The sequence below is a fragment of the Canis lupus genome, chromosome 6 (genome assembly GCF_011100685.1).
Source record: "Canis lupus familiaris isolate Mischka breed German Shepherd chromosome 6, alternate assembly UU_Cfam_GSD_1.0, whole genome shotgun sequence".
Lineage (NCBI taxonomy): Eukaryota > Metazoa > Chordata > Mammalia > Carnivora > Canidae > Canis > Canis lupus.
This window is the reverse complement of record NC_049227.1, coordinates 62827084-62840454: the sequence shown is the minus strand read 5'-3', so window position 1 is coordinate 62840454 and position 13371 is coordinate 62827084. Positions and strand designations below refer to the sequence as shown.

General features: G+C 36.3%; 1 protein-coding gene across 5 annotated transcripts in view; it reads right to left on the bottom strand.

The window, feature by feature from the left end:
- COL24A1 (collagen type XXIV alpha 1 chain) overlaps positions 1-13371 on the bottom strand; it is a 387148-nt gene that overhangs the window by 20317 nt on the left and 353460 nt on the right. For all 5 annotated transcript variants that reach the window (XM_038541487.1, XM_038541490.1, XM_038541491.1 and 2 more), the window contains 2 exons: positions 5164-5199; positions 5034-5060 (listed from right to left, as the gene is read on the bottom strand). In XM_038541487.1, the coding sequence (XP_038397415.1) occupies positions 5034-5060; positions 5164-5199 (63 nt within the window). The remainder of the gene's footprint in view (positions 1-5033; positions 5061-5163; positions 5200-13371) is intronic.

Below are 13371 nucleotides of genomic sequence, written 5' to 3'. Positions count from 1 at the left end.
CAAACCGCTGCGCCACCCAGGGATCCCAGATATCCACAATGTATAAAGAACTCCTACAACCTAACAACAGTAAACAAGGCACCCAATTCAAAAATGGGCAAAGGACTTGAATAGACATTTTCCCAAAGAAAATATATAATTTAATAAGCACATGAAAAGATATTCAACCTCACTAATCATTAGGGAAATGTAAATCAAAACTACAAGTAGATATCACTTCACACCCATTAGGATGGGTGTTACAAAACAAACAAACCGGAAGATAAAAAGTGTTGGCAAGGATGTGGAAAAATCGGAACCTTGCGCAGTGCTTGTGGGAATGTGAAAGGGTGCAGCTGCTATAAAATAGTATAGCAGTACCTCAAAAAATTAGTATACGTGCTGCTGAAGCGAGCATGACAATATCTCAAAAAATTAAATGTAGAGTTACTATATGATCCAGTAATGTCCCTTCTGGGTGTATAATTCAAAGTGAATTGAAAGGAAAGACTCAATTTGTACACCTATGTTTATAGCAGTATTATTCACAATAACTAAGAGATGGAAAAACTCATATGTCCACCTGGATAAACCAGACACGGTGTGGTTTATCACACACACACACACACACACACACACACACACTGGAATATTATTCAGCCTCAAAAAGGAAAGAAATTCCAACACAGGCTGAAATGCAGATGAATCTTGAAGATATTATGCTAAGTAAAGTAAGCCAGTCATAAAAGGACAAATACCGTATGACTGTCATTTACATGACATTCTTGGAGTAGTAAAATTAATAGAGACAGAAAGTAGAATCGTAGTTGTTAGGTGCTGGGGAAGGGAGGAGTGAGGAATTATTATTTAATGGGTACAGAGTTTCAGTTTTGAAAGAGCGAAAAAGTTCTAGAGATGGGTGGTGGAGATGGTTGCACAACATGTGAAGGTACTTAAAGTCACTGAACAATATACTTAAAATGATTAAAATGATAAATTTATGTTATGTATATCGTACCCAAATTAACAACAATAATAAATAAATATGCTCATTATCCCTTACATTGAACCATCCCACTGCTGGGAATTAGTCCTATAAATATTCTGCAAAATGGAAGAATATGAACTGGACATTTGTAGTGTTTGTATTAGCAAAAGATTGGAAGCAAATACCCATCAACAGAAGACTTAGATGAATATTCTTAAGTAAAACGACCATACTTTATTTCCTGTGAATGTGTGGCAATGAAGAATACAATGACTTTTAGTGCGTTAATAGTGTAGAATATGTGACTTAATGTATAGTAAGGTACTAGCAATTTTAAATGTCAACTTAATAAAAAAGGCTTTTTTACCCCCTCCTAACAGGCACTGGAAAGAAAAGAAATGTCATAATACTTGGTCACCCATAAATGTTCTTGGCAATACACATATCTGCATAATTCCCAGCATAATCCTAAAGCCTAACTCATGCCTGGCACATATTAAAAGGATTTGCTGGGGAAGTTATTCAGCAACATCTAAGTGCCCACATCTGAGTGTAAAACTCTCATTAGGTGCAGGGATGGAATCCAAAAGCAGTAGCTCCCTCAATGTGTTTTTGTTAGAGAGAACACGTTCTCACATGAAAATCACTTAAAGTTCACAAAAACATGCACATAAAATAGAAATATAGAGAATAAGAAGTAATCAGATTGTTGCCACTATGAGGGGAACTAGGATTCATTATACCTTGGGGGAATGAAATCTTCACAATTCTTTTCCCAATTATTTTTAGTGATTACTGTTTCCACCCCCACTCCAGCACACATACTCATCTTGTTCTTCCTTTTACCCCACCAATCATTTTTGGTTAACTTTGGCATTCTATTGTAGATTTGTTAGTTTCTAAATATTTTACCATGTGCACTGATGGCTGGCCATCACTGTGATAATATCCTCAAACTCAAAAGCACCATCAATATATATGCCTTTTCCAGAAACACTTCTGTTTAGCTATTCTTAGGAACTTGGGCAAGTTACTTTACTTCTAGGTCTAAAAAGAGGAAATTAAACTAGAGTTGAGGTTTTCAAACTTATTTTGGCCCATAGTAAGAAATATATTTTTACTTCATAATAAGGTTCATACAAAAATACAGTCATTTAATTGAATAGTTTTACAATATTTATTCTTACTAGGGCTGATATACTGATTTTTTTCTTTTTTTATTGAAGTAAAATTCACATAGCATAAAATCCACCATTTTAATCATTTTTAAAGTACACAATTCAGTTGCTTTTAGTAATTCACTATGTCATGTAGCCATCAGCACTATTTAATTTTGGAGCACTTCCCTCACCTCTAAAAGAAACCTTGTAACCAGTAAGCAGTTACTCCCCACATTTTTTTCTATTTCATTTCATTTCAAAAGAATTATGAATAAGACTCACTAAACTGGTCTTAAGAAACCACTAATGAGTCACAAGTCAGTCCCAAATAATTGCTAAATAAACTACAAAGAGATTGTCTATCTCTAATTCTATGATACTCTTCAATTCTAGACATTATTTCCCTCCAAGTGAAATATTCTATCTTGGAGGATTCCCACTGAAATTTTCCAAGAGATGAACTTGCTTTTTGTTCACTCAACAGACACCTATTAAGGGCTTGAATGGAAAAGAAATTAAATAATGGTTTCCACCTTCAGAGAGTTCACAATCTCATAATAGAAACAGACTGGCATGAAAATGATTATCAATAACAAGGGGAAGTGATCAGTTCTACCTTACAGTGTGATGAGAAGAAATTAAGAAGAGTTTCAAAGAAGATATGATCATATGTTGACCTTAGAAAGAATTATGCAGGTGTTTTCTCATTGACACTTAGATTTCTGCTCTAGAAGTCATCTTCTCAGGGTTAAACTGCCACTTTGCTACAATGGACTGTGCAAATCCTGGAAAGATAATACTAAAAAACCAGCTTTCATATTGGCCAAGAAGAAGGAAGACAAAAAGGAAAGAAAGAAAGAAGAGATAAAGAAACTAACATTTATTAAGTATCTACAATGCGACAAGCACATATATTTTCTTATTTAATCCTAATAATTTCTCAAAGTATATATTCTTATCCACATTTTGTTCAGAGCAAAAAACTCTCGTATTACTTCATTTTGGCTGTATAGGAACACATGCAAACATTTTCTAAGTGAGAAGGGCTATGGTGCCACAAAATTTGGTATTTCAATGTGAAAATTTTCACCAATCACCTCTAGTCTGCGAGTGATTTTTTAGGACTTATTCTTTCTTAGGAAGGCAGTTATGTCAAAGTCATTGTAAAATGAGAAGAAAACTGATGAAGGTATTTGTAACCCGTGCTTTGTGGAGATCCAGGTGTGGGAGTGGGTGAGGGTGGAGGGGGAGGAAGAATGGAAGTAGAGAATAATTGAAGATTAAAGAAAGGCATTCCCATTGATGTTCATGCCAGGGAAGGTTTCAATCTCCTAGTTTGATAGCCAGAAAGGGGGGGTAATTTTTTTAAATCATGGAGCATGAATCTCCTGTTTCCAAGGGGATAATCTTCCTGTGGCATCTTGCTTGAAAGTTACTCTTTGCCCTGGTGAAAAGCTGAAAGGAATGAAGAGTTTCTAGCCTGCTGAGAATAGACCACAGTGATCCACCAACTAGAACTGTCAGAGATCCAAATGACACTAGAGCAGCATGTGGAAATAAGTAAGGCTAGAAGGCATAGGACTAGACATTGTTTGGGATAATGTGGCCAACAGGAGATCTTTTTTAGGCAGGAAATCTAAACAAGGACCATTGTATTTGACCAGGCTGCTGTAGGGGTGGGGCATGGGTGAAGGTTGGGGATGGAAGGAGACCTCTTACAGGAAGCAGGAAGACAAATAGATTATTAAGTATGAGAGGGAATGCAAAGCATGTGGGAAATCAAACTTGGAACTTGAGAAGCCAGGGGATAACAGTTAATAATGAGGCAACGGAAGCATTGTTTCAAAGATAAGGGTAGCAAGCTCTGGGCTGTTACAGATAACAAGCAAATAGTTAAGTCTGAGGGCTTCCACAGCCACTGGCAACTGAAAAGGATTCATGTTACACCTAAAAGGTGGATTACTGGTTGGTAGAAAAGGAAAACATACATTTATTTATTTATTTATTTATTTATTTATTTATTTATTTATTTATTTATTTTTATTCATTTATTAATGAGAGGGAGAGAAAGAGAGGCAGAGACAGGAGGCAGAGGGAGAAGCAGGCTCCATGCAGGGAGCCCAATGTGGGACTCGATCCCGGGTCCCCAGGATCAGGCCCTGGGCTGAAGGCAGCGCTAAACCGCTGAGCCACCCATTTATTTATTTTAAGGATTTTATTTATTTATTCATGAGAGACACACAGAAAGAGAGACAGAGACATAGGCAGAGGGAGAAGCAGGATCCCTGCAGGGAGCCCAATAAGGGACTTGATCCCAGGACCCCGGGATCACTACCTGAGCAGACCACTGAGTCACCCAAGTGTCCCTGAAAAGAAACATTTAAAAAAGGAGAGCCAGAAGTTGAAGTGGGAAGAAATAGAGGGAGTTAGTATTTATGAGCACTTACTGTGTCAGACATTGTGCTATGTGCTTTACTTATTTAAAACTCAAGGGGCACCTGGATGGCTCAGTCAGGTAAGCCTCCAACACTTGATTTTTGGCTCAGGTCACGATCTCAAGGTCATGGGATTGAGCCCCCTATTGGGCTCCCTACTCAGTGGGAAGTCTGCTTGAGATTTTCTATCTCCCTCTGCCCCTCCCCCACCTTTCTTTCTCAAATAAATAAATAAATCTTAAAAAAAAAAAAACCCTCAAATCCACCCAAGAAAGTATGAGATCATCCTCATTTTAGAGACAAGAAGTTTAGGTTTAGATTTTGTTATTTTAGCTGGGAAGACTCTATATCAGATTAGCAAAAAGGATAGAGGTAGGGAGGAGAAACACTTTTAATAGGGAGCTAGAATAAGCTTTAAAAAGTGTTAATGTAATATACTAAGATAAAGTAAACAAAACCAGGAAAACTTACCCTTGGGCCTGGTGCTCCAGGTGGACCCTATAATATAACAAATTTTAAAAAGAATTTTTCAGTAGAGATCTCAAACCAGACAAGCATATAAACATCAACAGTAAGCAGATATAAATGTAAATAAACTCACTGGAGGCCCTGGTTGACCTCTTGGCCCTTGAGGACCCTAGAAGAAATGGAGACAAAGCACAATATGTATATCTTATGCTTTTGGTTTGATAGAAACAAGACAACGAAGATTCAGCCTTTCATGTGCAGCAGGTCATAAGAGTCAAAACTGTTTTAGTATTTTGAAGTTATTTGCTCTTTGCATTCAACTATCACACACATTCGTGAACAAGCTGGGTATTTACTTTCATGTTCTATTGATATTAATAGAAACTGAATGTTTTCATTTTAATAAACAATTATAAACATAACATTTAACATTTAAAAATGTTATTACTGCCTAAGTATGTTTTTCCTGTTATTTCTATTTACCATCCACTTTATCAGCAAAGATGAAAACTTTAGTGTTCTTAGACACCTCCTTTTCCTTCAACATCTACCTATAATTTAGCTATCTACTACTCCTGAACTGACCTCCAAATCTCTCCAAAATACTATTTTTCCATCTTTCATAGCAACTGCCTTAGTTTAGTGTTAATCGTATACTATAGATTGAATGTTTGTGTCCCCCCCCAAAAACTCACATGTGAAAGCCCTAATCTCCAATGTGATGGCATTTGGAGGTGAGGTTTTGGGGAGGTAATCTGATCATGTGGGCCCTTATGAATGTGGTGACCTTCTAAGAAGAGACAAAAGAGATATCATCTCTCTTTCTACCATATTAGGATACAGCATATCCTGTAATGCTGTCTGCAGACAAGGAAGAGGACCCTCACCTGACATTGAACCTGCCATTACCTTGATCTGGATAATGTTTGTTGTTTAAGCCATCCAGTCTATGGCAATTTGTTATAAGAACCCTAGCAGAGACATCACATTTTGCCCGGACTCCTAATCTGACATCTGACTTTATTCTCTTTACTATGCTAACTACATTCTACTTATAAATGGAAATCTAATCAGGTTATTATTTAGCTTTACACTATTCAATGGCTCTTTTTCATCTAGAGCATAAGTTATGAACTTCCTAACAGTGATAGCTACCATTTATTGAGAACTTATTACATGCCACATTGTGTGCTCACTTTGTGAGAACTGTATACCGTGTTGTGTGCTTTCTTTCCATTTTAGAGTTAAGAAAATGGCAACAAGCAAATACAGGTTAGAGCTAGGATTAAAATCTAAGTCAGCTGAATATAAAAGTATACATTCTTAATCAATGTACACCCTGCCTCATCTTCAAGATCTGGGCCTCACCTGTATTTACTCTCCCCGAGACATCCTACGTTTCATCTATAACTAATTACTTGTAGGTGTCTGAATTTTTAAAAAGTTCTTTCACACATGTGTTCTCTTACATGTGCTATTTCCTTGACCAGGAATGCTCTTCCTTACCTTCTCTCTCTGTTTAACTCTAGTTCCTCATCCAGTCCAGCCTTTAAAACTCTATACTCACCTTGCTTACCCCTCCCCGGCCACCTTCCTCCTGCTCCACTAATTGCCTCTGCATTCCCTAGTACATAACACAGTGGAAAATCCCTAGGAACCCTTAAGAGTGTCTTAGTCACCTTTCCATTTTCTGGAACAAGAATAGTGTCTACTTTGTAGTAGGTGTTTGAAAATTGTTATTGAATGAATGAATAATGTTAGAATCAATTAGTATTAATTTAGAAATTAGAATAGTTAAAAATGCATTAGTAAAATGTGAAAAGTTATATTGACATTTCTCGAAATGAAACGATAGTAATCACTGTTAAGAATGTCTGCTCAAGAGGCACCTGAGTGGCTCAGTCAGTTAAGCATGTGACTTCTGTTCAGGTCATGATTTCAGGGTTCTGGGATTGAGCCCCATGTTGGGCTCCCTGCTCAGGAGGGAGTCTGCTTCTCTCTTTCCCTCTGCCCTCCCTGCTGCTGTGCACACACACACTCTCTCTCAAATAAATAAATACAATCTTAAAAAAAAGAGAATGTCTACTCAAAATTTCACTTACTTGATGGTCAACCAAATGGTAAAATGACATTGAGTCAAATTCAGATTATGGTTAAAAGATGATAGAACACAATTTATCTTCAGTTGAGATTTGAATAATATTGATTTTTAAAATTATTTTTATTTATTTGAGAGAGTGAGAATGAGAGAGATCAGAAAGGGAGAGGGAGAAGCAGAGTCCCGCTGAGCAGGGAGCCTGATGTGGAGCTCGGTCCCAGGACCCTGAGATCACTACCTGAGCCGAAGGCAGATGCTTAACTGACTGAGCCACCCAGGCACCATTAGGCTTGACTTATATTAAGTACTGCCAGAGCTGTTGATTCTAAATATCCTGGGGGAATTAAAGAAAGCAATAGCAACTTAAAAAAGGATAGTGTACTCCAGTACCATGCCTGCTGGACATTTCTTAGTTTGCATGGCTTATGATTACAATCTAAAGTAAAGAATGTACAAAATTTCTACCTCAGAAACTGCAAGATAAATTCTGGAAATGTCATGTTGGAGATAGCGTTTATTATTTTAATTTTTAAAAAGATTTTATTTATTATTCATGAGAGAGACAGAGAGAGATGCCGATACATAGGCAGAGGGAGAAGCAGACTCCTCGCAGGGAGCCTGATCTGGGACTTGATCCCGGAACCCAGGATCACGCCCTGAGCCAAGGCAGACACTCAACCACCGAGCCACCCAGGTGTCCCTGGAGATAGCTTTTAAATATAGAGAGGCTCAGAATGATTTTGGCTATGTAAGTTCCTCCATTCTGGAACAACATTGTAAAAATAAACAGTTGACATTTCACCCCACTTAGCATATTTCTGACATTTGCAGTCTCACTGGTGGTTCAGGACAAAACATTAATCTTTGACTTTGAAAGAGGGATTTATCATAGAAAGAAGAAACTATTTCTATTGTTCATTTTATTGATTTCTTTTTAGCTTGTTACTCAAAACAAGTCAGGTCATCACAAATATGATCAAATGACATACTTGCAACCAAACAAGACAGGGCAAGACAGCCCTAAGAAAACAACTACATAGAATGCGGCAATTAGCCAAGTAAAACAAAATATTATTCAACAACATAACACTTATTAGTTCTTTTCTATTCCTTTAGCTCACTAATAAGAAAAGTGATTCTCTCTCTCTAGATACTATAAACTAAAGCGGTTTATAATAAAAGAAGTCTATAATAAAATTATGATTGTCTATGTTAGTTTCCTAAAGGGAATAATGTAAATGGTAAATACTGTGAATGGTTATAGTGATTATTTGGCCATAGTCAAAGCACTACCATTGGAACTAGACTGTCTTTCCATTTAGTCCCAGAATTTACATTTGATCCTCCAAAGGTAACATTTTTTCTTACTCTGAAAAATACTCGTAAGTTCATGTTCTAGAACCTGAGCATGTTAGACTTTGCCTTTATGTAAATGCAATCTTGACTTAGTTTCATAATCTTTACTTTATGCTGGCTTAGATATAGAGAGCTTCCTTATTCTCATTTGTAAATTGAGAAGCTTGCATTGTAGGATGTTTAGCAGCATCACTGGTCTCTACTCACTAGGTGCAACTAGCAACTCTCACTTTTCCCTAGTTGTGACAACCAAATATATCTCCACATATTGCCAAATGTCTTCTGTGGTGTGTGTGTGTGTGTGTGTGTTAGGGAGGGGGGATGATTCCTGGTTGAGAGTCACTCATCTAGAGGGTTTAATTGGGAATTTAGTAATATTAAATAAGGTTTATTAGAAGTAATGTGATTAGGATAGATTCAGTGAATAATAAGGCACAGAGAATAACTACAAATTAGGAATCTACTTGTGGAATCTGCCAAATAAATGGCAGGTGAGAGTGATCTATCATCTATCTATCTATCTATCTATCTATCTATCATCATCTTCTTACCCAAGTGGCTCCTGAAGCTTATTTTCTGAGAACTACTATAATAAATAAAAAAGCACAGTGGTGTGGGAATTGGGAGACCTGGGTTCTGGTTTTATCTCTGTATCCAATTAACTGTATGTCCTTGAATTGTTGCCACATATTTGGATCTCAGATATCTCAGTTGTAACAAGGTTTGGTGAAGATAAATTTCTAAAATTCACTTTACATTGTGATTTTCAAAGATTTTATCAATTTTCTTCTTCATATTTTGTATTTGAAGAAAGAAAGTGACCACATGTATACAAGTTGGAAATTTTAAATTTGAAGTGTGTATGAATGTAAGGAAGTATGTACTTGAATTAAAAGTTTACTAATTTTTTATTTTAAAGAATTATACTATATGAATTTAAAAAAGAATCATATACATATGCTTTAAATTCTTAATTTGTTAATATTTAGGACATATTTCCCTATAACTTAGCTTTTCCTTTTAATGCATCTTCCTCACTTTCAAATTGGAGGCAAATAAGACAATTCTAATAAAAAACTGAAACATGTGAACTTAGAGGTAATATGTGAAAAAATGTCAATTGTATTCTTCAACACTTTATTGATTTTCATTAAATAATATGCTATAAAAATGAGGCAGCTAATCTAAAATTTCAAATGCTGAGATGAGTCTCTATTTTTTCTACTTCTGTGGCTTTAAGCAATATATTCAAGTCATGACATTTTATCAAAATCCTTTTCAGGGACGCCTGGGTGGCTCAGTGGTTTAGTGCCTGCTTTCGACCCAGGGCGTGATCCTGGAGTCCCGGGATCGAGTACCATATCGGGCTCCCTGCATGGAGCCTGCTTCTCCCTCTGCCTGTGTCTCTGCCTTTCTCTCTCTCTGTCTCTCATGAATAAATAAATAAAATATTTAAAAAAATCCTTTTCAGATGATTGACACTAGGAAATTATTTTTGTTATGAGTTGTTAATTTTTCTTTTCTTTTCTTTCTTTCTTTCTTTCTTTCTTTTTTTTTTTACTAATTCTATCTATTATTTCTGGTAATAATTTCTGCATTATTTACTTCATAAATTAATCATGCTCTAAAATTGGTGTCTCATGGACTTTTTAACTTTTTGGGATTGATCTGCCATTAACATGATAGTTTTGAAGCAGGTGAAGAGAATTCTACATGCTATCTGCCAGGAAGTCTTCTTAGGGTGTCTTAGAACTCTGGCTTAGTTTAGGGTATATATGAGTCCAGGGACTTATTTCTAAAATAGTCCATAGGCAGGCAGATATGGAGCAAATAGGGAATAAAAGGGAAAAAGGCATTCTTTCATATATGGCAATACAGAAACAACTTTCTCAGCAGTAGAGAGGACCTATTTAGGACCAACACTAGAGTTTATAATGTTATATTGTAGAAGATATAAAGCCTCCTAGCCAAGAAACCCAAATTTATTTTAAAGGGGATACTTTTCATATATTGTATAATGAGCTGTAACCTTTTTTTTAAGGCTCTGAATCATAATTTGGTCTTGGTGTAAAATGGCATAGCTTTATACATTGGTAAGAATGGCATAGCTTTATAAATTATAATGCCAGTTTCATGGAAGATTTAAAAATAAGATTTATAAAGCCCACTTGATAGATTCTTGTATTTCTGATGTTTGTATGAAGAGTGAAATATCAGATTTGTCTCAATACAACAGATCTTGGCTAATAAAAGTTCATTTCAAAAGTGCCCCGGGGGGCTCAGCGGTTTAGGCCTGCCTTCAGCCCAGGGCCTGATCCTGGAGACCCGGGATCGAGTCCCACGTCGAGCTCCCTGCATGGAGTCTGCTTCTCCCTCTGCCTGTGTTTCTGCCTCTCTCTCTCTCTCTGTGTGTGTGTCTCTCATGAATAAATAAATAAAATCTTAAAAAAAAAAACCCACAAAAGTGCCCCATGTACTGGTATTATTTGAGGCTGAGCCCTTTGAGAGTGTTATATTTGGAAACATAATAGTTAACTAGAAGTCTCTAGGTAGTCAATTATTTAAACCAGTCCCTTAAAGAAAACAAACATACAGAATATACTGAGGAAGCCCTAATGAGAGTATCAGAAATGTTACTAAAATAAACTTTTTCATAGGATGAAAACAGAGTATGATTTAATTGTACATTTTATGAAGTTAATTGCAGATGATTTCTAGGAATTAAAAGATCATTTTTAAAAAGTTCCTTAAATCACAGTGGAATCAAAGGGAAAGCAGTGATAAAAAGATATTTAGTACCAGTTATTCAACAATAAAAACCAGAACAAACCAGTAAGTTCGAATGTGCCAGTTAATCCTTTTTTCAAAAGTGAGTTTTACTGCATATATTAAATACCACTTTGTCCCCTCCCCACCTTGGAGATTGGGAGTTTGCACGTCATTTATGAAAAGAACTATGGTAATCCACAGAGCAAAAGACTAATAAGTATGTTAACTCAGAAAATGCTGCTTTACCAGCCAGAATTGAAAATAGCTGTTAGCTTTTAATTTCAGGGAGCAGTATTCATTTATTTATTAATTCATTTCTCAAATATTACCTACTATGTAGGTAATATGTGGTAGGTTCTTTTCTGGATACTGATAACCAGTGTATCAAGGTTCCCTGCTCTCATGGAGTTTATATTCTAGCAGAGGAGATGGAAAAATAATGTAAAATACTGCTGACTACTATGAAGAAAACAAAACAGGATATTGTGAAAGAGAATAACCAGGAATAATATGACTAAATGATCATGCACGGCTTCTCAAAGATGATAGTTGAGCAGAGACCTGAAAAATGAGATTAAAAACCAGCCTTGTGAGGAGTAGATGAAAGAATTTTCTAGGTAAAAGGGAGGCATGTTCCAAAGAAAAGAAAGAAAGTCAGCATGGTGGCAAGGGGAAAGGTGTACATCATGAGTCTAGAGGGGCAAACTGGGGCTATTTCTTATAGGGCCTAGTAGATTGAAGTAGAGAGTTTAGATTTCATTCTCTGCAAGAAGGAGTCATAGGAAGGTTTTAAAGAGGTGAGTGATATAATGTGGTTTATGCTTTAATGGCATCAGTCGATTGCTATGTAGAGAATGGATTGTAGTGGGGAAAAGTGGAAAGAAGACAAAGAAGTCAGGAGTCCAGGGGAGACATCATGGCGATGTGGACAACAGTGTCAGTGATGAAGAATGAGAGAAGTGCATGGATTCAAAATAGAAATCGGACTTGACAGGACTTGACTAGCCTCTACTTTAAAGAACTTTTCTTTATGTTCTGTGCCTTTCTTTGTTCTTTTATGGGGGATCTACTTATTTTTCTTTTATGTAGAATCATAAACTCTTAGAGCTGGAAGGGACTTTAAAGGTATGAATTCTAGTTCCCTGTTCAGTGCAGGACTATGAGTCCCATAACTCAGAAAGATAGTCATTAGGCTTCTATTGACAGGCATTATCTTGTAAAACTATATTGTTTTAAAGTAGTTCCTTATCGGGGCCTCTGGGTGGCACAGTCGGTTGAGTGACTGTGGTTTCAGTTCAGGCTGTGATATCAGGGTCCTGAGATCAAGCCCTGTGTGGAGCCCCTCTTGCTCCTGCTCTCTCCTAAAAATATGTAAATAAGCCGTTCTTTATTATATTGCACAGCTCATTATCATGTTGAGCTGAAATCAGCCTCAGCATTCCATCCATTTACTTAACAGTATCTATTCTGTGCTAATTATGTGCTGGGTTCTGTGATAGGCTGGGAATTAGGGAGTATCAAATATACTTCATGCTCTCATGGAGCTCACTGTCTCTCGGGGAGCTAAGCACAGAAATGGAAAATTCAATTCAATAAATAAATTTTAAATTTATCCTCGAGAGTCACTCATACAGATTCTTTCTCTTCCTTTCAAATGTTTAAAGACAACTATCATGTCCCAACACCTCAAATGTTTTCTAATTCATTCACCAGTAATTTACTAAATATTTATTGAACAGCAACTATAAGACAGGCACTATCTTAGGTGTTGCGGACACAGCTCTAAAACAACAACAGATGAGGGTGTCTGGGTGGCTCCCAGGGTCCTGGGATTGAGTCCCACATCCAGCTCCCTGCTCTGTGGGGAGCCTATTTCTCCCTCTCTGTCTGTGGCTCCCCCTGCTTGTGCACGCTGTCAAATAAGTAAATAAAATCTTTAATATGTATATATTAAATAATACTATATATAATATATATAATACTATATATTAAATACTATATATTAAATATTGTATATATATACACAAATGTGTGTATATATATACAAATGTGTGTGTGTGTGTGTATATATATATATATATATATATATATATATATATATACAAAAAAAAAAACCCC